Raw genomic sequence first — 23,940 nt, forward strand, 5'->3', positions numbered from 1 at the left:
TGAAATAAAGGAAGAAAAAGAAACATTGTTCCATTTATTCGAGCTTGTTGTATGATGATACTTATTTAAAGAGTACTCCCTCCGTTCTTTAATGATAGACTTTTTAGAAGAAAAAAAATTGTTTCAGAAAAATGTATTTTTTGTGTTTTCTATGAAAAAAATCGTATTTTTTGTGTTTTCAAAAAAATTAGTTGACTTTATTGAATTTTTTTTTTATCGAAAATTGAAAATTACAGAAAATGATACATTTTATTATGGTAGTTTAACGTGTTTTATTAATATGTGTAAAAATACTAAAAAGTTGGAACAGAGGGAGTATTATATCACCAGCTTAGCTTCAGTAAAGAGATGGGATGCTTTGTTCGTGTCGGAAGAAGTTCTCTGGATCAGATTTTGTTTTAATCTTCACCAATCTGTTGAAATTGTCTTTGAAGTACTTTGCTCCCCAGACTTGAGCTTGTTTGAGGCTTGTCTTTGAGTTGTTGCTGTTCTGTCCCAGGTCTAGATCTCTGTAGTTCACATATGCCTGTCTTGGGTTACTTGAGACATAAGGCGTCATGTAATTGTACAACTCCCTGATCCATTTGATACGCATGTCTGGTCTCTTCTCGGTGTCTGACCAGCTCCTGTAATACAGAATCATGAAGCTGGTTCCGCTTCTATGCGGAAACGGGATCTCAGATTCAGGGATTTTATCCATCATTCCACCGTATGGAGTCCATACCATTAGCGCAGCTTCTTCTTCAAGAATCTTCTTGATCATCCCTTTAAGACCTAAAATAGGAATAGGTTCTTTAGCAAAATCGGATTTGGCTTTGAAGTAAACTTCTCCCATAGGTGACTTTGCTTGAAGCAAAACTTCAGGAGGAGGAGGAGTGCTTGTCGGGAATCCAGAGTTGTAAATAACGGATTCGATCCAGTTCACTTCTATACAATCCTCCTGAGTTAGTCCTAGTTCTGGAAAATCCTTGTGCATAACCTCCATCAAGTTGCCTTTCTCGCCAAGAAACTGACCTATGTATGACATCGCCACTGTCTTGTTTTCATTGTTTCCAGCTATGGTGAAGAACACGCGTAGGAGGAGATCTTCAACAAGCTTGTCCGCAACTTGTTGCCACTTTGAAAGAATCTTGAATCCTGGGTCTTGGTCTAGTGTTTTGGTGACCGTGAAGACAGTTAGGGTTTGAGGAACTGGAACAAGCTTGATCTTCCATGACAAAATTATCCCGAAACTCCCTCCTGCGCCTCCTCTAATCGCCCAAAACATATCCTCTCCCATCGCGGTTCTGTCTAGTAACTTGCCGTTAGCATCAACTATCTTTGCGTCTAGAACATTATCAGCAGCAAGACCATACTTTCTCATCAAGGAACCGTATGCACCGCCTGTTATATGCCCACCAATGCCTAAGCTCGGGTATATACCAGCAGGACATCCATGAATCTTGCTCTTCTCTGAAATTCTACAGTTAACAAACAAAAGATTCTATAGTCAAATATTGTTTACTCTTGTGTGTGGTTACGTTTTGTCATTGCATATTGTCAAGTCAAACATATATAAGAGTTTTAAGTATTTAGAAAACGTTAAAATAACTCGTTCAAAAAAACGTTAAATTAACATAATTCAACCTATGTTTTAGTTAGACTTAGGGGGTGACTGGTTTTCCCGCTACCACCCGCAAACGCAGCTTTTGCGGTTGGTAGCGGTTGTCGGCGGTTTGCAACAATCACTCAAATCGCTCTAAACCGTTTCAAACCGCTCCGAATCTCATAAATTCAAAAGCTGGCTCCAACTAGCGTTTGCGGTTGCGGGCGGTTGCGGGAGGGTAAAAAATTTTTTCGCTTTTTTTAAATAATATATATACAAAAGTAAAAATATTTAATAAAAATTTTAAAATTGAAATTATGAAAATATTAAAATATATCTATTATATTTTAATTAATATTATAAAATTTTATAATAAAAACATTTTCAATAAATTTTCAAAAATTAAAATTATAACTTTCTAAATATAAATTTTATATTGATTATAATTTTATAATTTTTGATATTTTTATAAGTATATTAAATGTAAATATTATTAATTTATTATTTGACAGATACCGCATTTGGTAGTTAACCAGTCATAAGTCACCCGCAAACGCACCAATTTTTAACCGCAGTACCAGTCGTACAAATCTCTTAAAACCGCTAGAAACCGCAACCGCCCGCATCCACAAACTCCCGCAACCGCAACCGCAACCACTGCGTTTGAACCAGTCAGGCCCTTATTCTTGGGTTCACTCTCTAGGGTAAACCTGTAGGTTCACCAACCAATAGGATTATGTTATTTCAAATTTGATATCTTTTATAAAAGAAAACAAAATATTGTCAAGTTATATTATGTTTTTAAAATAAAAAGATAAAAATTAAAAAAAAAATTGTAGTAATTACAAAAAATATTTTTAACGTCGTCAGGAAAAAACTAAACCCTAAATCCTAATCCCTAAACCCTAAATTCGAAACCCTAAACCCTTGGATAAACCCTAAACCCTTGGATAAATCAAAAACACTAAACACTAAAACATTCAAGGGTTTAGGATTTTTGTGTTTAGTGTTTTTGATTTAGAGTTTATGATTTATTCAAGGGTTTATGATTTACCCAAGGGTTTAGGATTTACCCAAGGGTTTAGGGTTTCGGATTTAGGGTTTAGGAATTAAGATTTAGGGTTTAGGGATTAGGATTTAGGGTTTAGTGTTTTGCTGACGACGTTAACAATATTTTAAAAAAAAAAATCTTTTTTTTTTGTAACTATTATTTTTTTTACCTTTTTATTTTAAAAACATAATATAACTTGACAATATTTTGTTTCCTTTTTTAGAAGATATCGAATTTGAAATAATGAAATCCTATTGGTTGGAACCTAGAGGTTCACCTTAGGGGGTAAACCCAAGAATTACTCTTTAGTTTATATATTTTTTACTCTATTTTCTAGTTTTTTTTAAAAAAAATTCAGATCTGAAATCAAACCTTTAGTTTATCAGTGTAATATCGAAATAGAACATGAGCTACGCGTTTAAAAAAAATGAGGTGAACAAGAGTTTTGATGATATTATTAACCAATAATCAATAATCCAAAGTTTTGAGTAAGACAAGTAGTAGATAAACCTTTTTCGGTAATTCAGGAATATAATATTTGCATAGCAAATTTTCATAATATATAAACGCAAACACATAAATAAATTCAGTAACAAAAAAAAACATAAATAAATTTGTGTTTAAAACAAAACGAGACTTACCTGTAGTAAAGCTCACCGACTGTAGAACCAGCTTGAACCCAAACACTATTGTCTTCAATATCAACATTGATCTGTCTCAGTTTCGACAGATCAATAATTATAAACGGTGTTTCTATATATGAAACATAGGACAAGCCTTCAAAATCGTGACCGCCGCTTCTAACGCGGTGATGAATTCCCAGTTTCTTTGAACATATGATGGAAGCTTGGACGTGAGATTCATGAGCCGGTTTGAATATGAAATCTGGTTTAGGCATTGATGTGGTCAAGTATCGTTGATTTTGAGCCGTCGAGTTAAGGACTTCAATGAACATCGAGGCGTTCCTATCAGGAGTGAAGAATGTTTTGTCCAGTAGAAAATCGACATTTGTGTTTTGGTGGAGACAATTGATGAAGTCATCTTGTAAGGAGTTTGAAGAAGTTGATGCTACTGTGTAGAAAGAAAAATATAGGGCTAAAAACGATATATAAGAAACTGCAGGGGCTAATTTTGAAACTCTCATCCCTGCAACTAAAAGCAGAATCTGCGAGGACAAGATGGAATATGTTATGAGTGTTCTTTCGTCAGGGAAGAAATTTATATGAAAGATTGTGATCAAATTGTGTGATTATTTTTATCAAAAAAAATTGTGTAATTATTTCAAAATTCAAATTCAATGGTTATGTCTACATCGAGTACGACTATTTTGTCACATGATGTGACAAAAAAAACACTAAGTTCAGTAATATCTTAACAACGTGACAACAGGCGTGACAATCAAACGACCCACTTTTGCATAACTTTGTTAACTCGCGTTGTAAAGTTCGAAGGGAAGTTGAAGAAATTGGCATTATTGTGTATACAAAAGAAAATACAGACTTAAGAACAGAATACAAGAAAATGCATGGAGTGGTTCTGAAATTCCCATCCCTGCAGCCTACTACTAGAAAAAGGCCAAAAAAACACAATTAGGCTTCAAGATGGAAATGAATGTCAGTTTTTTTTTGTCAATGAAAAAAATTGTTCATATTTACACTTCATTACAAGTCCCGGCTCAAACTTTCTAATGGTCCGGTGGAAAAAAAAAATTTCCAGTAATTGTTAAAAATTTTGGGCTCTTTTTTCTGAAACTAGGGTCCCAAAACCAACTAAATTTTTTGAAAAATTGTTGGACCTTGTGTTTTTGCTCCACCAGCACTACCCTAGAACCGGACCTAATTACAACTAAATCCATTTAGCATTGGTAATTATGTAACAATAGTTTAAATTTAACTTGTGATCAGGATAAATCTCTTTTTGAGGGTCCCTGGATAATGCTTTTTTCAGCTTTTTAGTTGAAGTTATAATTAACATATTTACAATATTTGTATAAAGTTATTTTTAATAAATATTGTTTTGAAAATATATAAACTAAATTTAGTTAAAATACATTTATATTTAAATTTTGGTTTGTCAAAGTTAATATGATTTTATTCGTCAAAGCAAATCAATCAAACTTACACTTCTATACATATACGATCTAACGAAAACAAATCGTTTTAAGTTGTTTTTTTAACACTGGGTATTCATTAGAGTATGTAGGCAAAGAAAATTATATAAGAACATTAAATCCACAAGAAAAAAACTGATACCAGTCAAAGAGGAAGTATACTTGAGAATAAAGAAAAACAATAGGATGAGGTTTCCACAAAGAGGATTCAATTCACGGAAAAGAGATAAGGATGCCCAGAGGCTAGGCTACACTACGTTAGGTAAGGGTGGGCAGCTGCCCACCATGGAATTTTAAAGTCAAGTGTATTTTTTGTACTGATTAAAACAATTTATACTTTCTTATAAAAATTTGAGTAAAACAATTTGGGTAAAACAATTTATATTTTTTGTACTGGTTAAAACAATTTATATTTTTTGTACTGAATTTGTGATTTGAGTAAAATTTGATTAAAACAATTTATATTTTTTATATTAATACTAACAGCAGAGTAAAACAATTTATATTTTCTTATAAAAATTTAATTGTGAAAATATTTGATTTTAAGTAATAAAATAAAAAGTCAAAGTAATACTCTCTCTGTTCCTGAAATTATGATTTTCTAGATTTATTTTTTGTTTCAAAATGATAGATTTTCTAAAATTTTAAGGTACTTTTAGTAGTTTTTTTTTTTTTTTTTTTTTTTTGTAACACATAATTCATTAAACTTAAATCAGTTAGTTGGGGCCATAAGTGTTCCCTCAACTACAATTGTTTCAGCTGCTAATAAAGCAGACTTTGCTAGCATATCAGCCTGACCATTTCTCTCCCGAGAAATCCAGACAAAGGAGACAAAATCGAAAATAGACGCAAAAGATATAATATCAGCAAGAATTCCATAGAGCTCAGGTATGCAGCTTCCAGAGTTTAAAGCATCTATTAGTTGGGACGAGTCCGCCTCGAAACAAACCACCTTCAGCTCTTCTCTAGTTCCCGCTTTGACAGCTTCGAGCAGAGCTAAAGCTTCCGCCATTGGAGCTGAAGTCACTTGAGAGGTACTACACTTGAACGTCCTAATACCTGAAGGGGAGTGGATAACCCAGCCTAAGCCCGCCGCTGTGCCTCGAGGGTTCCAGGCTGCATCGGATCTGATGGTCACAGCACCAGGTGGGAGGTGGGCTTCTGGCATCTTTCTTCGGGGGTGAGAAGGCTTCTGCTCCTGTCGCTGCTGTGAGTCCCATTCTTTTGCTAAAGATATTGCTGTTGATAGGGTGTCCTCTGGCGATCCCGAATGGCCTTCAAAGACAAATTTGTTGCGCGCTTTCCACAAGTGCCAGAGGATCCACAGAGCAAGTGTATCAGAGACTACCCCCGAGGGGGGGAGACAAGTTTTGGAGCAGATAGCCGCCCAATTTGCTGCCAAATCTACCATTCCGCTGCTCTCCACCTCGGCCTTGAAAGGCGCAAGACTCCACACCTTTTGGGCATATGGACAGTGAAAAAACAGATGAATTATAGATTCGGAGCCTCCACAGCGCTTACATCGCGGGTCTAGCGGCACATGACGCTCAACTAGTCGTTCGCCCACAGGAAGAGCACCTTTTAGCAGCTTCCAAGAGAAGAGCTTAACTTTTGGAGCTACATCGAGTCTCCAGATGCTCTTATTCCAGTTGATAGAATCTTCTGCTACAAGTGCATTTCCAGCCTCAAGAATGTCTACTTCAGAGAAATAACCTGACTTGACCGAGTACTCTCCTGTCTTCGTTCCCAGCCAAATAAGTTTATCCGGAACCCCGGTTTGACTTGTCCTTATCCTCTGTATCTTTTCCTCATACCCAGGGAGGTAGAATTGAATTTTTTGGAGGTCCCAGTCACATGATTCAGCCTGGAACAGGTCTGAAACCTTGAGCTCCAAGAGAGATTCACATACTGGTCCCATTGGGCTTTCTTTGTGGCAGGGGTTTAGCCATGGGTCTCTCCAAACCGAGATAGACTGGCCATTGCCTACTAGCCATCCCATGTTCTTAAGCAACAGGTCCCTCCCCTTCAAAATACTTCGCCATCCATGCGACATAGCTGAGGTTTCAGAGGCGAGAAGGATGTTATTTTCAGGGCAATATTTTCCGAAGAGCACTCTACCAAGCAGGCAGTTGGGATTTTGTAACAAGCGCCAGCCTACTTTTGCTAGTAATGCAACATTATAGCTTTGAAAATCCCGGAAGCCCAAGCCTCCTGCTGCTTTCGGTTTAGCCATCGAGTCCCATGAAATCCATGCTATCTTCCGGGTGCTTTCGTTGTTATCCCACCAGTACCTCGTCACTGCAGACTGCAGACGATTGCAGAGCGAGACTGGCAGTTCAAAGTACGACATGGAGTAGGAAGGAACCGCTGTTAGCACACTTTGGATCATGACCAATTTCCCTGTTGAAGATAAGTACTTATTGGACCAGCTGCGAGCCTTTTGCTTGACCCGATCGACGATCGAGGCAAACACATCTTTCTTTCTTCGGCCAAACTGTTCGGGTAAGCCCAAATATTTCCCGGTCCCTCCTTCCTTGGTGATTTGGAGTTCGCCTTTGATCAGGGTCTTGAGTGCCGCTGGGGTTTTCCGCGCAAAGGTAATGGCTGATTTATCCTTATTGATCGACTGCCCCGAAGCTGCTTCATATTGCTGTAAAATGCTCTTGAGAGCTGTACAGTTTCCACTACTTGCTTCTAGGAAGAACATAGTGTCGTCAGCAAAAAGAAGGTGGTTTATCCGGGGGCTAGCCCTCGCCACCTGCAATCCCTTGAGAGAGCCATCTTCTTGCGCTCTGTTACATAGTCCCGAGAGGACCTCACTACACATGATAAAGATGTAGGGAGAAAGAGGGTCTCCTTGACGGATACCTCTACTCGGTACTACCTTCCCTCTAGGCAAGCCGTTAATGAGGAAGGAGTATGTAACTGAGGAGATACACTGCATTACACAGTTAACGAGCCTTTGGTGGAATCCCAACCGAAGCATCACGAGCGAAATAAATTCCCATTCCAACCTGTCATAGGCCTTGCTCATGTCAGTCTTGACGGCCATGGCACATCTCTGTTCCGCTTTCGACGTCTTGAGATAGTGGAGAACCTCATGTGTAATTAAAACGTTGTCGCCAATAGCACGTCCCGGGACAAAAGCCGACTGATTCTCCGAGATGAGTGAGTCCATCAATGGCTGAAGTCTCCGGGTAAGAATCTTGGAATAGATCTTGTAGTACACATTGCACAATGCAATAGGCCGGTAATCTGAGACTTTTTGCGGGTTTGTGATCTTTGGAATGAGACGGATGTGAGTGTCGTTGATGCTCTCGGGGAGTTCTCCCCCGGCGAAAAAGCCTTGCACTTCTCTAACAATGTCCGGTCCAACATCATCCCAATGAGTGTGGAAAAATCCAGCTGAGAAACCATCCGGGCCCGGGGCTTTTTCGGCATTGATTGAAAATGCTGCCTCACGAATCTCCTCAGCAGCTGGAATGGCAATGAGCCTGGAATTTGCATCGTCTGTGACTATCCTCTGCAGTGCCCGGCTTACTGTGTCTGTCCTCTCACCCGGAGAAGAGGCAAATAGACTCTCGAAGTAAGACCCTATCGTCTCTACAATTTCTTCCTCAGTGTGAACCATTTGTCCATCTTCCTTTTCTAGTACCGAGAATGAGTTTGCTCTTTTCCGGTTCTTTGTAGTGGCATGAAAGAAACCCGTATTGCGATCTCCGAGCTTGAGCCACAGCAGTCTACTGCGTTGCTTCCAAAAAGCTTCTTCCGCTAGGTAGGCCGCATTTAGCTTAGACGAAATATCCTGGATCAAGACAGTGTCGTTGACCGGACTAGCCAGTGCTGCATTCAGTTCCCGTTTCTTTTGTTCAATCACCTCTTGGCTGTTCCTCTGCTGAGCCCGGCTCCAAGCAGATATAGCACTCCGTGCTGACGATAGCTTTTCAAAGACAGAAAGGTTTCCGGAATCCTGCCAAGCCTCAGATATGACTTTCTTGGCTGCCTCATCTTTGCATAGCCGGCGATCATATCTAAACAGTCCCCTCCGTCTTCTTGCTCCATTGTCAAAGAAGGTTATTAGCGGTTTATGATCTGAAGTCAAATCCGCCTCTAGATATTGACATCTGGCCTTGGAGAATCGTTCGGCCCAAAGAGAATTAGCGATAGTTCTGTCCAATCTGCATCTGACCAGGTGATCTCCTCTCTTTCCTCGCCAAGATAGTGGATCGCCCGAGTGCTGCAGATCGAACAGGTCTCCCTCCGAAAAGAAAGTACGGAGATCAGTAAAGGACCCTTCTGGTCGCTCCGTCCCTCCTTCCTTTTCGTCGTTACTCAATATGTCGTTGAGATCACCTGTAACCAGCCAAGCCTCTTCTCGGATAAGCGACTTTGTTACAAGTTGATCCCACAGCAAATTCCTCTGGCTTCTATCCGTGCTAGCATGTACAAATGAAGCATAAAATTTCTTTCCTTCAAACTCGACATGTGTGTCAATTACATTTGCACTGGATTCTAAAATTTGAATGTTTATTCCCTGTTTCCAGAGCAGAACGAGCCCCCCAGCACCGTGCCCGGTTGGTGCAACGAGGTGGTAATTGTCATATCTCAAGTGCTCCAGCTTTTTGAGCACCACGCTGTCGGGATTTTTTGATTCCATTAGGAAGATGATATCCGGATTAAACTTTTTTGATACCTCTCCCAATCTACGAACTGTCCGGGGATTCCCCAACCCCTGACAGTTCCAGCTCGTTATTGTTAAGGAGCGAGGTGGGATGGAGCCCGAAAATCCATCCTACGTCTGGCCGACGGTGGTATCAAGTTAACTATCGGAATGTTGTCAGTAGACGAAGGAGTGTCCTGCTGTGAGGCTCTAGTGTGGCTTGCTCGAGCCGCTTTCCTTGGTCTCTCTGATTCTCCAGTAACTCTCCTCCGGGAGGTGGTGGGCTTAGGAGTGACCTTCCTTTTGCGCAAACCCGATCCCGGTGCCAGAGCAGGGCTAGCAATCTTTTTGCCGCCTGGTGGCCTACCAGGTTTCCTTTTTTGCTTCCGAGGTTCCTCCCGCGTCGGAGGGAGATCAATGTTGCTTGTTCCCTCGAGAGTTGGTCCAAGCCTAGCTGCCATTGGCAGCCTCTCAGTGTGACCTCCTTCAGATTGGATATTTGTAACTACTTGTTCCTCCTGAGCTTGACCTATTGGACCTAGCCGTGCTGTTGCAGGTAAGCGTTCATTGGAACTTGGTTCCTGAGAAGTTCTAGCTGTAGTTCCTTCATTCTCCCGAGCCATAGAGGCTTTAACCATCTGCATCGCAGATTCTTCAACTTGGCCTCGCTCCTCTGCTTGCCTTAATCTTTCCTTACGAGCTGCACTCTCCATCGGGTCTGCACAACTTGCATATTGTGTCATATAATTCCTTATTTCTCCCATTGCAGCATCCACTGCTTCTTTGGGTAGGTTTTCATTTTCCTTTCGGAGGGGAATCCCCCTATCTAACTGATGAGACCCGTTTCTTGGTGAAGCTGGCGTAGATTGTCTTGGGGTTATGTAAGTAGCTGGAGAGAGTCGCTCCTCATCTCTAGCCCGGTGCTCTTCATTATATCTAGACTTGTGGGAGTGGTCTGATTGGGAATCCCCAATAACTGTATCTAACTGTTTACGAGACTCTGTTTTGTTGAGGAGACTTCGCAGGTCTTCCTTCCGAGCTGTGGAATCCCTTACAAAGCTATCTTTTGGTCTCCAGGATCTTTTCTGATACTCACCTCCCTCACGGGGAGGGTCACGGGATCTGTATCTGGTAGACATGGCTCCATGTGTTGGGTTGTGAGAGGAGTATCGGGTTGAGCTTCTACTCTGAAGGGACCGACTATAGTCCAGTCTACGAGGGGCATGTTCCCACCTTTTATCAGTGGAGGGATTGGGCTCACGAATTCCACTCCTAGGCACCAAGTGTTGAGCTTCCTTGTTCTTTGGCTCATCGGTTTGATTCGCAAGTAGAGCTCTCTTTAGTGCCTTAGCTTCCAGACAATCACGGAGCTCATGGTCCAATCTTCCACATTGCGAGCAGTGTCTCTCCAGTCTCTCATAGACTAGGACTGCAGCAACTTCATCACCATTCGGATACTCTAGGATGGATTTTTTGATGAGGGGAAGTCTCCCATTGACATGGACTCGCATGCGGATGGAGGTAGAAGTGATCTCTGCAATTTCGAACGTTCCAATGTCTTTTCCAATGCTGCGGATGGTTTCTTCTGTCCATAGGTGGATCGGAACTCCGTGGATTTTGATCCAGAACGGAATCATTGATGGAAACTCCGGTGAGCAGGTTGGTTCCCACCTTTGTAGGATAATCATCCACCTAGCAAAGTGGTATGGTTGCTTTTCCAGGACCGTAAGAAGATCCGACTCGAGTTCAAATTGGAATTGGAACATTCCCAAGCCAAGGTCAGAACCCGTCGGGGGAATATCCGCTTTCCAGTGCTCTGTAAAAAACGGGAGAAGCGACCACACCTTCTGGACAGATGGGTTTGTGACTCTACCAATAATGGTTAGAGAATGCTTCTGCTTCAACGCAGTGATGTCAGGTTCCATAACCCTGACTCTAGCTTTTCGAGGGGCAGGGAGGTGCTCTAGCGCAACGGCTTTCCCCTTTTCAGAGGATGAGAGGCGTCTCTGCATCAGGAAGCTTTAGGTACAACTCCGATGTTGTGAGGTTGTCAGCGAGTATCTCAAAGGAAGAAGAGGTAACCGTCACGAAGTTGGATTGTAGCAAGAGGTGAAGTGAAGGAGCGGTATTTAATGCTGAAAAATTAATTATTTTTTTAGGATGCGTGAATACTATAGAAAATCATTTTTTTCAGGAAGAGAAAGAGTAGTAAACAGTGAAAATAAATGCTGAATTAGGTGAGCAAAATCTATTTTTTTTTGAACGACTACTTCATTAAAAAGAAAGGAGATTACACATAGATTGTTTCAACTAATACTCTCTTAGCAAGAGCATCAGCGGCCATATTGTCTTTGCGAGAAATAAAAATGAAGGAGGAAACAGAGAGGTAACAAGACAAATTTAGGATATCCTGTAGGATTCCGCAAAGTTCCTTGATTGGGTCTCTCCTATTGATAGCTCTGATGATGATCTGAGCGTCTGATTTGATGCATAGTTTGTTGAAGCCAAGAGCTTGCGCATGGAGTAAGGCTTCTCTTAACGCCATGCCCTCTGCCACTAAGGGGGAGGGGACGTAGAGTTCGAGCGAGGTTCCCCGTGCCAGTATCCTGCCTGTGTTATCCGAGAACAGCCAAGCCAACCCCGCTTTCTGTTCTGATTCCTTCCAAGCTGCATCTGTGTTCACCGTGATGATATCTGGGTTCATTTGGGGAGGAGGCCTTTGGACAATTGTGTTCTGCTCAGTGGCCAGACCAGTGATAGACTGTTCCTGAGCTGTTTGCCATTCCAGTGCGTCCGCAATCGCTTTCGAGAGGACCTCCTTCGCCTCAAAACACCTGTTCTGAAATATCTTATGGTTTCTAGCAATCCATAGGTTCCAGCATATCCATGGAAAGAGAGACCCCATTCTCATTCCTATGGGAGGAAGGTTTCGGGCCTTCTTTGAGTCTTTGAGGGCTCTTTGGAAATCTGCAGAATCAATTATGTTCATCACATTATGGATCGGGGTTTGGTTCCAAATCTGTCTCGCAAAAGGACATGTGAAGAACAGATGGTTCGCCGTCTCTCGATCTCCACAATGAGTGCAAGCGAGGCACGTTGCTGGGATACCTCTTGAAGCTAGCGTATCTCCCAACGGTAGCGCACGCTGTACTATCTTCCATAGGAAAACTTTTATCTTGGGTGGGATGGGGAGCAACCAAATGTCTGCCATCCAGTCACATATCATCGGTTGAGGGGGTGGACTCTGTTCGGGCTGTAACTGCTTCAGGGCTGTATGATAACCTGTCTTTGTAGAGTATTCACCACTTTTAGTCGCTAACCAGCAATGCTTATCTTGGCCTCCTGTTCTACTTGGTTTAAGGAGAAGGATTTTATGAGCTTCATGGGGAAGCAGCAAATCCACTTTATCTCGGTCCCAAGCTCCTGTTGGTTGAGTTAACAAGTGTGAAACTGTTAGGTCCTTTGAAGAGAGGTTCGGCGGGCCAATCGGTCTAGTTGGTACATCCAGTGAAATCCACGGTTCTTCCCAAATCTTTGTACTCTCTCCATTTCCTATGGTTTTACCCATGTTCTGCAGTAAGAGATCTCTTCCGCATAGGATGCTTCTCCATCCATGTGAACATGAGCTTGAAGCTGGTACAGCCAGGAACGAGGAAGTGGTACAATATTTTCCTGTCATCACTTTGGCAAGTAGACAGTCTGGATTGATTAAAATCCGCCACCCCTGCTTAGCTAGTAGGGCATCATTGAAAGCCTCAACGTCTCTCACTCCTAACCCTCCTTCCGATTTTGGTTTTGCAACTCGCGACCAAGCGATCCAGCACATCTTCCGCGTCTCCGGGTTATCATCCCACCAGTATCTCGTGAAGGCTGATTGTATCCTATTGGTGAGACCTTTCGGCAGTTTAAAAGCCATCATAGAGAAAGAGGGAATTGGTAGCAGGACTGACTGCAACATGGTCAGTTTTCCTCCGGCCGAGAGCTTACGAGTACTCCAGCTTGCCGCTTTTTGTCGTATACGATCCACAATCGAGGTGAAAAGATCTCTCTTCCTCCTCCCAAAGTGCTCTGGCAAGCCTAGATACTTTCCTACCCCCCCCTTCCTTAGCAATACCCAGGCATTCTTTAACCCTTTCTCTCACTTCAGCTGGCGCCTTTTTGGAGAAAGTGATCGCAGATTTCTCTGTGTTGATCATTTGACCAGATGCAGCTTCATATTTCTTCAGGACTTCCTTTAGTGCATTGACACTACTGATGGTCGTTTTGGCAAAGAACATCGTGTCATCAGCGAATAATAAGTGATTTATTCTTGGACTAGCTCTTGCGACCCGAACCCCTGCCAGTGAACCTCTTCGCTGCGCCTCCATGCATAAACCCGATAAAACCTCGCTACAAAGTATGAAGATGTAAGGGGACAGCGGGTCTCCCTGCCGGATGCCTCGAGTTGGGTATATCATTCCTTGGACCTCGCCGTTGAATAAGACAGAGTATGTCACTGTCGTGATGCAACTCATAATCCAACCGCAGAAAACCTCATGGAATCCAAATCTCCGGAGCACCGCCTCAATAAATTTCCACTCTAGCCTATCATAAGCCTTGCTCATGTCTGTTTTCACAGCCATAGAGCAATGTTTTGTAGCTCCCGATCTCTTGAGAAAATGAAGAGTTTCGTGTGTTATCATTTTGTTGTCTGTAATCACTCTGTTTGGCACAAAAGCAGATTGATTTTCGGAGATGATGGAGTCCAGTACCGGTTGCAGCCTTCTCGTGATGATTTTCGAAATAATCTTGTAATAGACGTTAGTCAAAGCTATCGGTCTATAATCTGCCACTGTCTTTGGTGCTGTGATCTTTGGTATTAGGCGCAGGTGAGTATGGTTGATGTTCTGTGGGAGAGTTCCATGTCTGAACTCTATATAATGTATTTTTTTTGTTTATTTGCGGGCGGGTTTACTCTAGTAGTTTTATATAGAAGAGTGAATTGGTTCAAAATACATTAAAAAATATCTTATGTTTACACATATGTGGTGGCATAAAACATAAACACTAACCACGTGTGTTACACAAGACGACTGGTAAATAGTCCACTCGAACCAAACTTTAACAAATTGAGAACGAGAACAAGCTTTCGATTACGATTCTAGTGTAGTAAAGTTGATCAAGGAACTGGGAATTAATTAAAAACAACTTGTCTGACTCATAAGAAGCAACGCTTCAAATTTTAGGTAAAACAAAGTGCTACATGCTTGCCTTAACTTTATTAGAAGAAACATTATCTGATTTCTTCTAGTTTATTCTAATTTGATATTCTTGAGCTTCAGTTTTGAACCAGCATAGGTGGGATACTCTGTTCATGTCTGAAGACATTATTTGGATCAACCTTTGTTTTAACCTTCACCAACCTCTTGAAGTTGTCTTTGAAGTAACTAGCTCCCCAGACTTGAGCTTGGTTGATGGTCGACTTACAGCCCTTTTTGTTCTGTCCCAGGTCTAGATCACGGTAGTTGACATAGGCTTGTCGTGGATTCGCCGAGACATAAGGAGTCATGAAACTGTAGAGATCTCTGATCCATTTGATGTGCCTGTTTGCTCTCCTGTCACTGTCTGGCCAATTCGTTACGTACTGAATCTTGAATATGACTCCTTTCCTATGGGGAAACGGGATCTGTGATTCAGGGATTTTCGCCATCATTCCTCCGTAAGGATTCCATATCATCATTGGATTATCTTCTTTAAGCAACTTCTTGAAGATCCCTTTAAGCCCTGACTCAGAAATAGGCTTCTTCACGAAGTCGGATTTGGCTTTGAAGTTGTTCTTTGGGAAAGCTGACTTCCCTTGAAGCAATACCTTGGTAGGAGTGCGGCTCGCGAATCCAGAGATGTAAACAATGGATTCAAGCCAGCTCATTTCGGTACAATCTTTCGGTGTTAGACCTAGCTCCGGGAAGCTCTTGTTCATAACTTTCATCAACACTCCTTTGTTGCCAAGAAACACAGCGTTATACGACGTCGTGGCGGTCTTGCTTCCGTTGTTTGCAGCTACGTTGAAGATCACTCGGATGAATAGCTCGTCGACAAGCTTGTCCGCGACCATTTGCCACTTAGAAAGAATCTTGTTTCCAGGGTCTTGTTGTAACGTTTTGGTGACGGTGAAGACGGTTACCGTCTTAGGAACAGGAACAAGCTTGATCTTCCATTCTAGAATTATCCCGAAACTGCCTCCAGCGCCTCCTCGAATCGCCCAAAACGTATCCTCGCCCATCGCTTTTCGGTCGAGTATTTTACCGTTGGCGTCGACTATCTTTGCGTCTAGAACGTTATCTGCACCGAGACCGTATTTTCTCATCATGGAACCGTATGCCCCGCCAGTTATGTGCCCGCCTATCCCTAAGCTGGAGCACAAACCTGCCGGAAAGCCATGGACTCTGCTCTTCTCTGCAATCCTACATATAACAAAAAAGTTTCTTGATCAAATATACAGTCAAAAGATCGATCCTATCCTAGTGTCACAATTCCGTTTTTGTCTAAATTTCGGAGTAAACTTCTCTTTAGATGCCATATTTTTTTTAGTGATCCTTCTGTAATAGTGAAAATTTCTTTGTTGTCTTTTTATTTACCTGTAGTAAAGTTCACCAACTGTAGCACCAGCTTGAACCCAAGCACTATTGTCTTTAATATTAATGTTGACGTTTCTCAGCTTTGACAGGTCCATCACTATAAAAGGTTTTTCGATCTCCGAGACATAAGACAAGCCTTCGTAGTCGTGACCGCCGCTTCTGACGCGCACATGAGTTCCAAGTTCCTTGGAACAGATGATGGAAGCTTGGACGTGAGACTCGTGGAGCGGTTTGAATATGAATCCCGGTTTAGGCATGGACTTTGTCAAGTACCTGAGATTCTGAGCTGTGGACTGAAGGACTTCGCTGAACATGGAAACGTTTTTGGCAGGAGCGAAAAACGTACTTTCGAGTGGGAAAGAAACATGCGTGTTTTTATGGAGACAGTTTATGAATTGATCTTGGAGGGAAGCTGAAGAAGTTGTTGGTGTTATGGTGTAGAATGAGAAATATAAGGCGAAAATCAAAAGAAAAGAAAATGCAGGGGATGGTTTTGAAATTCCCATTTCTCGCTTTAAGGAAGCTCTGCTCTATTGTTTGTTGCTCTTCGTTTAATCCCAATCTGCAAAAATTCATTCTATAAATAGACATAAAGAATCCAAACGTTTTTACACGTTCTCTCTAGAGTTACCACAAATATAAACTTTTTGTTTCTTCTCTATGAAAATTATTGCCCAAATGCCTAAACTTTCATCATGACATTGTTGATTTTAATGCTACCACTAAAAGGTAAGTGCCCATTTAGAGTTTAAAGTTCAAAACTAAAGTTACTTTTAAAACTTTACCGAACTTTTTTTGGTTTCACAGACTTACCAACTTGACCAAGTTCGTTACGTTTCACGTACGGTGGAGACAGGAGACGACGACTGAAACTGTGGAACATTTGAGTCAAGAATTTACAAATAAATATGAAAGTGCTCGTTGATTTATAAAGATCAATGACTGAGGAGTGTGAGACAGCCAAATTTTTCAAACTGCAGTATCGTGACGTGCTAGACATTTTTGCTCACTTGTGTGTAAAAAACGTTGCAGTTTGTGTTTGTAGGAAACTGGAAGTTTTAGGTGGCAAAATATTCGTGTGTTATCCCTTGTCTGAGCTCCTCATTTTGTGTTTGGCCTAACTTTAAATGTCCCGACAATTGTAGTATCCAGATTTTATGAATATCCAAACACTAGACATTTAGTTAGTTGCAAAGTAGTATAAAAAGAAACTTAATTCAAATAGAAACATAGCGGATCAGGGATAGTGGGATACTATAAAAATTCAAATCACTTACTCTGCACTTAGCTCTACCAAATTACTGTGCACCGAGCTCTACCATTTGTAGAAATTTTATTTTAATCACCTGTATATCTATCTATATATACACAATTACATTTTTTTTTACAATTTTACCAAAATTATTATGTAAGTAAACATCTTTCATATTTATTTTTATTAGCAAATTAAATCAACATTTCTTCTAATATTGTTTTGGTATCATAACATCAATGAAATGTAGAAAAAAATGAATTTGTGATCTGATCCAATATAATCTGAAAACTAATATATTTAAATTTTAAAGAGATCCATTCAAAATTTTGGTTTCAATTTTTGAGTAATTGCATTCAATAATAAAAATGTATTTTAAGAAAGTGTTTAATTATTTTTAGAAAGGTTACGTGTTCTAAAATGTTATGAAGATCAACTTAGACTTTTTCATGAAAAGATATTCTTGTTTACATAGTTTTTTAAAATTTTAATTATTTTATAGATCAAATTTGTTATTTGATCGAAATAATTGTTTCTCGAATCTGCATCGAGACATCATAAAATATCTAGAATTTCCAGCAAATTGGCTTTTAAGGGTACATGAGGACAAATTTTGAAAACAGACAACCCAAAGCTGCTAAGTGCTAAGTCACTCATTTCTTACGTAAGTGAAAGCCTGTTGGGATCCGGTATTGACACCACCAGCTATCCCAATATCTTTTTCAATGGAACTGTGGGTGGGATTGTGGGACATGTCAATTATTTCCAGTTATACAAATTTTGTTCTATAAACAGAAATCAAATTTAGTCCCATTTTAAGAGATCACTAAAACCAACCAGCACATTTGTAACTGAGAACTAATAAGTATCTTCGGTTTGGTTTTGATCCGATTAGTTTTATTTAAGTTACCAACCAAAAGAAGAGCTCAAAAAGAAACGCACACAAAACTCTCCAAGGAAATAAATCTGAAAAACTTTTACATAACATCAACAGATTTGAGAACTGGAATACTCTGCTCATCACAGAAGAAATCCATTGGGTCAACACTCGTTTTCACCGCCACCAATCTATCGAAATTGTTCTTGAAATACTTCACTCCCCAAATCTTTCCCTCTTCGTACTTGGTCTTCATATTCATCCCAACGTTATACATCCCCAAATCAACATCTCTAAAATTAACATAAGCTCCTCTTGGTGATTTTGAAACATAAGGAGTCATAAAATCGTATAAACTCTCGACCCATCTCATATATATCTCTGTATCATTCTTGTTCTTGTCTTCTTCTTCTTTCCAATAAGCCAAATACTGAATCTCATAGAGGTTCCCTCCTCTATGTGGGAATGGTATTTCATTTTCCGCAATCTCACTCATTCTCCCACCAAATGGAGTGAGTATGATCTTTGCTAGCCTAGCCTCTGGCGCGTAGGCTCGCTTCCAAAGCTCACGAATAGCAGTTTTTGGTATCGGTTTTTGAATAAAATCGTCTTTGCCCTTGAAAGATCTCGACGTACGCTTACGCTCCGTAAGAGTATTCATTGATTCTCCTTTAATAAACCAGAGAACTGACTCAATCCAACTCATCTCTCTACAATCTCCTATCTTAAGACCTAGTTCCGGAAACTTCTCTTCTATTAACGTTAATAAATCGCTTACCGGACCAAGATAAAGTCCAGGGAACGAAGCGTAAACTGCTGTGTCGTTAGATCTCTGCAGCATAGCTCTAATGAAAAGATTATCAGGAACCTTATCCGCGATATACTGCCAATTGTTGATGGTTCGGACAGCCTCCTTCTCAGATGTTTTCGTGACGTCAAAGACAGTTACTACTGTCGGAACATCGACCAATCTAATCTTCCATGCTAAGACAACGCAGAAACTCGACCCTCCACCTCCACGTATAGCCCAAAACAAATCCTCACCCATGCCTTGTCGGTCAAGAAACCTTCCACTCGAGTCGACTATATGCGCGTCAATTACATTATCTGCAGATAAACCGTATCTTCTCATCAATGTACCGTACCCTCCACCTCCGAACTGCCCTCCTACGCCGACGGTGGGGTAAAGACCGGCCGGGAAGGCTAGTGATTTGCTCAATTTCCCAATCTCGTAGTACAATTCACCAATTGTAGCTCCGGTTTGAACCCAACCGGTCCGGTTATCAACATCTAGTGTAATAGACCGGAGATTTCTCATATCAATGACAACGAACGGTCCGGTTCTGGCGATGTACGAGAATCCCTCGTAGTCATGACCACCACTCCGTGTCCTGACGTGGATATCGTGAAGCCGTGCGCATTTAATCGTCGATTGAACATCGGTGGCTTGAACCGGAGTGATGATTGAGATCGGTTTAGGTGCTTCGAGAACCGAGAATCTTGGATTCTGTATGGAAGAATTCAAGATTGAGAAGAAAGAAGGGTCTTCAGAGGTGTGTATGACTCTAGGTTCGACGGTGAAGTCGTTTATCCCGCGAGAGAGACAGCTGAGAAAGTTTTCGTGATTGGATAGATGAGCAAGAGTAAGATTCAACAGAATGAAATGAGTAAAGAGAGAAAGCCGAAAGCTGAAGAACTCCATTTTTTATGCATAGACTGAGGATAGACGGGAAAGATGGATATGAAGTACTGTATGTTTTCTTCTTTTTTATTTTCATATCTCTATTATTAAAGAGATGTGGGCTACATACAATTCTTTTTGTAAAAAAACTGATTCCATTCGACCAAAATACGAATGATGTTACTCAGGATGTTACTAAAGAACATGATTGGTTTGGTTCCTTTTCTGACAATTATTCTGCAGCTTGTTGAGTGTTACCAACGTCACGTGTCTGCCCACTCTTGCAGCCACCAACCTCACGTGTCTGCCCACTCTTGCATCGAACATTGAGTGAGTTTTTTTTTGTTTAATCTTCTCGTAAATGATAAAATAGTACTAATATAGTGATAAATAGTAATATTTTATTGAATAAGAAATAATAAAATTTAGGTAAAATGATATTTGAAATAATAATGTTTCAAGGTTTAAAACATTTTAGATCCAAATACTAACTGCCTATTTGGTAATAGGAACAGCACAAACTGGAAAATAATACATGTATGGCTGCGGTTTGTGAATTATTCAAAACGATATTTTAATAGAATAAATGGTGTAGATAGTATTTGATCGGTGAAAATATGATCTACAATACTAAAGATTTATTCGATTTATACAAATAATAATCATTGTGAATATAATATCTTTAAATCACAAAAAATATATATCACTATAATAGTTCTAATCATAAATTAAATTGTTTGGTGTTAGTTTCATAATATTTTTTGTTTATAAAATTTAAATACTACAATTGAACTGAAATACAAATATAACTAATATTTTAGATATATAAATTATATTTTGGGACGACAAAAAAATATAAATAATATTTTGGGTATTTTGGCATTCATTCATTTTTGGTTCCACTGGGGTATTTTAGATATAAAAATACATAAACCGTTTTAACTATTTAATTATATGAGTATATTAATAAATAAAACAGATTTGGATAGATGCATTTAGTATTAAAACAAGAAAATACATTCATATAAATTTTCAAATTTTATTTTTAATATAACTTTAGAAGATGATTTTTTATATCTTCTTACATTAATATCTATTATTCATCAAAATTTTAAAATATAAATTTTCTGCACATAAAGACATTCTTACATCAAATCTCAGAGGATTTATTGTTCAAAACCAATTGGCATATTTCCCTCACAACAATTGAACCATACTTATAATTAGCTTCTTTTTTCTGTTATAGCTAAAAAAAAAACATACCACACTATGTGATCAATTGTTGATTGGTGACAATAGGATAGCGTCCACAAAATACTGCATTGAAGTTGAGCTGGCAAGAAGCGAAGGAAACACTATGAGCACCCTCTTAAGATAAATAATTTGCAAAAGACATAGGGAAGTTTCGGATCATATTTCATTAGTGTGTGTGACATTCAGACCAGATACTTTTCTATTTTACACTGCTAAAGAATTAGAGACTGTAACCATTTCGGTTTTAGAATGATGGAACAGAGAGAGTATCATTGCAAACGTATGATCATACAAGCCTTGATAAAATTCTAAGTTTCCAGCTTGAAGACAAATTGCATCTAAAAGATGAGTAATGTGATATGTTCAATAGTGTATTCTATGACTATAAGAGAATTAAGCCTGATATGAGAATGGAAGTATAAAGAAGAAAGCTAAACAATCTCAAGGAATAGAGAAGTCAACATTCATAGTTGGCTGAAGTTTAGTCGGCTTAAGAGGAAGTAAATACTCTGAGCATACCAGAGGGTTTAATGTTATATGGTTTTCTAGGTTATATACATGTATGTTCTCTTTCACATTTCTTATGCTTAATGATGCGTGCAAAGCGAATGTGGCCATGTGACATTCACCTCTAATCACCATGAGATTGTGACCATGTTTTTTTAAGCATCTTCTAATAGGTTTGGATTATCATACACGATTGAGTCGCTAATTCATGTAAGTCAATCTCATTGACTTTTTTAATTGCAAGTATTAAGCAAAATATATTTAAGAAAAGAAAGAAAAAAGTATAGTTGTTTTATGTTTCAAGTTTGGAGATCAATGCAACAACTTAACGAAAGGCTTCTTAACTGCAAAAATGATCCATATGGAGCAACTACGATTCAGATTACAAATCATCATTCGAAGAGTATCGTTATCCTCTAGCTAATGTGAAAATTCTAGTCCATATATCATGAAGTTCGGACAAATTATCAGACAACAAACAATAAGGTGCTTAAAAATTAAGGCGAGGTCAGGAGATTCGAACATGCCAAAACCAAACTACGTGACTGTGAAACATTCGTGAAGCAGACAAGCCTTGATTCACATATCTTTGATAGCTTCTCTCTTTAAATCAAGATTAAAAACTCGTAAAACACAAACCAGTAGCCTATCATTTGATGATTTGTGGTCTGTTGCTGCGAGTTTTCGACCTGGTTTTGTGGACTTTTGGTGGTATATCAACCGTCAAAGCATACATTTTTACAGCAAATAACTCTTGAGGAAGACCCTTCTGATCCTGGATAATAGTATTGGAGAAGAAAAAACATAAATGACTAAACCAACAGTTCCTAGAAACTATCTTAAGATGAAAAGAAAAAATAGACAAGAACTCAACCTTTGTCTGATAGAGATGTAACCCACATCGTCGAAAGAGCTCTTTAAAGTACGGATTGGATCTGGTGATGCTACGATCCTCTTTATCCAATACAAATCCTGCTCAAAACCAAAAAAACAATGAAAGATCAGCTCTTTTGTTAGACACAGAACTTTTCATAAGAACAGCAAAAGTGAGAGCGAAAGAAACCTTTCTTAGCGAGATTCTCTTTCACAACAAAAAACCCACCGGGTTTAAGGCATCCCTGAGATCAACCAAGAACACGACATTACTTGACTTCAGTGCTTATTTGACCCTCGGAATAAAAAAAAGGGTCTTTACCTTTGCTCGGTTGAAGAAAGAGACAAAATCATCGTCAGTGAGATGCCCAATGCACCATTGAACCCATATGACATCGTACCTTTGAGCAGGTGGAGTAAACTCCTATGATCATATAAACATTCACCCAAAAGAATGTGAAGGAGAATCAAAAACAGAGGAAGCAGAAGAGACACCACAAGAATGACAATACCTGAAGAGGTACACAGAAAAAGTTAGTTGCTTTGTGCGTTTCTGAGCCAATAGATGCCAAATTCTCACGTGCAGCATCAAGAAACTGCGCTACAGGCTCAAGAAGATCAACCTAAGATCAAAAAAGAAACACAATTATACCAAATGAAACTAAAAACAGAGAACCCAATTTATAGAACATTCACCTCGTTGAAGTACCGTATCAGAAGATTCTTGGTGATCCTTCCAATGCCAGAACCACAATCTGCAAATGATTTGTGTTGATTTTCAAAGAAACACACATGTACATAAACAGGCAAGAAACACCAATGAGGGGAGGAGAGTACCAAGAGCCACTAGATGCTGATTTGCTCCTCCATTAACTAATCTTTCTTGGATAAGAGTCTTTAGAAAAACCTCACTTCCTGTAATATCAGCGTCATTCACATGCCCGTATCCTCCTAATACTCCATCAACAGAAGCTTCAACACCCTTTAATTAAAAAAAAAGAAAGTCTACAGCTTTAGAATCTAAATTAAACGAGTTAGGGTTACACGTTTGCTTGGAATAGAAGCTATACCAAATCTGAGAACTAAGAACAAAACAAATTCAACTTTCTTCAACAAAGAATCAGAAAAGATCTGAAAATGCTTACTTCCCAGTAAGAAACACCGTCTCTGTACCATTGGGTTTTCTTGGTTTCATCTCCTTCTTCACCGATTGCTTCTCTCCACATCTCTTGGGCGCTGTTGAACTCTTTACCCTCGGAATCTACGCCACTAACTTCCATTGGATCCAACGAGCGAGTTAAGACGCTTCTTACTTCTCTTCTCAGGTGACGCAGTGACGGTGGCAAAGCAGACGTCGTCGTCGTCGTCGACGGCGGCGGGATATGGTTTGGGTGGTTGCAGTGGGAGTATCCAGTGGAAACAAATGGGCTGTAAAGAGAAAGAGACATTTTTTGTTTAATTATTGGGCTTTCT

General features: G+C 39.8%; 5 protein-coding genes across 5 annotated transcripts; all 5 read right to left on the reverse strand.

Moving 5' to 3' along the window:
* Positions 1-210: 210 nt before the first annotated feature.
* LOC106428198 (berberine bridge enzyme-like 25) lies at positions 211-3,872 on the reverse strand. Its single transcript, XM_048740051.1, has 2 exons — positions 3,278-3,872; positions 211-1,460 (listed from the first exon to the last, which is right to left on the reverse strand). The coding sequence occupies exons 1-2, from the start codon at positions 3,778-3,780 to the stop codon at positions 338-340; spliced, it is 1,626 nt and encodes a 541-aa protein (XP_048596008.1). The 5' UTR covers positions 3,781-3,872; the 3' UTR covers positions 211-337.
* Positions 3,873-9,501: 5,629 nt separating this feature from the next.
* Positions 9,502-11,418, reverse strand: LOC125578061 (serine/arginine repetitive matrix protein 1-like). Its single transcript, XM_048740347.1, has one exon. It carries the CDS (start codon positions 11,416-11,418, stop codon positions 9,502-9,504), a length of 1,917 nt encoding a protein of 638 aa, XP_048596304.1.
* A 3,181-nt stretch (positions 11,419-14,599) lies between these two features.
* Positions 14,600-16,900, reverse strand: LOC106434268 (berberine bridge enzyme-like 26). The gene is made up of 3 exons (XM_013875108.3): positions 16,837-16,900; positions 16,024-16,585; positions 14,600-15,849 (listed from the first exon to the last, which is right to left on the reverse strand). Exons 2-3 carry the CDS (start codon positions 16,527-16,529, stop codon positions 14,724-14,726), a joined length of 1,632 nt encoding a protein of 543 aa, XP_013730562.3. The 5' UTR covers positions 16,530-16,585; positions 16,837-16,900; the 3' UTR covers positions 14,600-14,723.
* Positions 16,901-18,150: 1,250 nt separating this feature from the next.
* LOC111208509 (berberine bridge enzyme-like 27) lies at positions 18,151-20,023 on the reverse strand. The gene has a single exon (XM_022707561.2). The coding sequence runs from the start codon at positions 19,852-19,854 to the stop codon at positions 18,253-18,255; it is 1,602 nt and encodes a 533-aa protein (XP_022563282.2). The 5' UTR covers positions 19,855-20,023; the 3' UTR covers positions 18,151-18,252.
* Positions 20,024-22,015: 1,992 nt separating this feature from the next.
* Positions 22,016-23,940, reverse strand: LOC106434267 (alpha N-terminal protein methyltransferase 1-like). The gene is made up of 8 exons (XM_013875107.3): positions 23,613-23,940; positions 23,305-23,449; positions 23,164-23,222; positions 22,980-23,090; positions 22,790-22,891; positions 22,658-22,712; positions 22,469-22,566; positions 22,016-22,369 (listed from the first exon to the last, which is right to left on the reverse strand). The coding sequence occupies exons 1-8, from the start codon at positions 23,913-23,915 to the stop codon at positions 22,244-22,246; spliced, it is 999 nt and encodes a 332-aa protein (XP_013730561.2). The 5' UTR covers positions 23,916-23,940; the 3' UTR covers positions 22,016-22,243.

This window comes from Brassica napus, chromosome A9 (genome assembly GCF_020379485.1).
Source record: "Brassica napus cultivar Da-Ae chromosome A9, Da-Ae, whole genome shotgun sequence".
In the NCBI taxonomy this organism is placed as follows: Eukaryota; Viridiplantae; Streptophyta; class Magnoliopsida; order Brassicales; family Brassicaceae; genus Brassica; species Brassica napus.

What these genes read in the sequence shown, in the direction of transcription:
- LOC106434267 (XM_013875107.3), bottom strand. Translation starts at nt 23,915, where the DNA reads ATGTCTCTTTCTCTTTACAGCCCATTTGTTTCCACTGGATACTCCCAC. An exon ending in CTTTCTTCAACCGAGCAAAG is followed by an intron (nt 22,713 to 22,789) that starts GTAAAGACCCTT and finishes GGTTGATCTCAG; the next exon opens with GGATGCCTTAAACCCGGTGG. An exon ending in TACATCTCTATCAGACAAAG is followed by an intron (nt 22,370 to 22,468) that starts GTTGAGTTCTTG and finishes ACTATTATCCAG; the next exon opens with GATCAGAAGGGTCTTCCTCA.
- LOC111208509 (XM_022707561.2), bottom strand. Translation starts at nt 19,854, where the DNA reads ATGGAGTTCTTCAGCTTTCGGCTTTCTCTCTTTACTCATTTCATTCTG.
- LOC106428198 (XM_048740051.1), bottom strand. Translation starts at nt 3,780, where the DNA reads ATGAGAGTTTCAAAATTAGCCCCTGCAGTTTCTTATATATCGTTTTTA. An exon ending in GTCGGTGAGCTTTACTACAG is followed by an intron (nt 1,461 to 3,277) that starts GTAAGTCTCGTT and finishes TGTTAACTGTAG; the next exon opens with AATTTCAGAGAAGAGCAAGA.
- LOC106434268 (XM_013875108.3), bottom strand. Translation starts at nt 16,529, where the DNA reads ATGGGAATTTCAAAACCATCCCCTGCATTTTCTTTTCTTTTGATTTTC. An exon ending in GTTGGTGAACTTTACTACAG is followed by an intron (nt 15,850 to 16,023) that starts GTAAATAAAAAG and finishes TGTTATATGTAG; the next exon opens with GATTGCAGAGAAGAGCAGAG.
- LOC125578061 (XM_048740347.1), bottom strand. Translation starts at nt 11,418, where the DNA reads ATGCAGAGACGCCTCTCATCCTCTGAAAAGGGGAAAGCCGTTGCGCTA.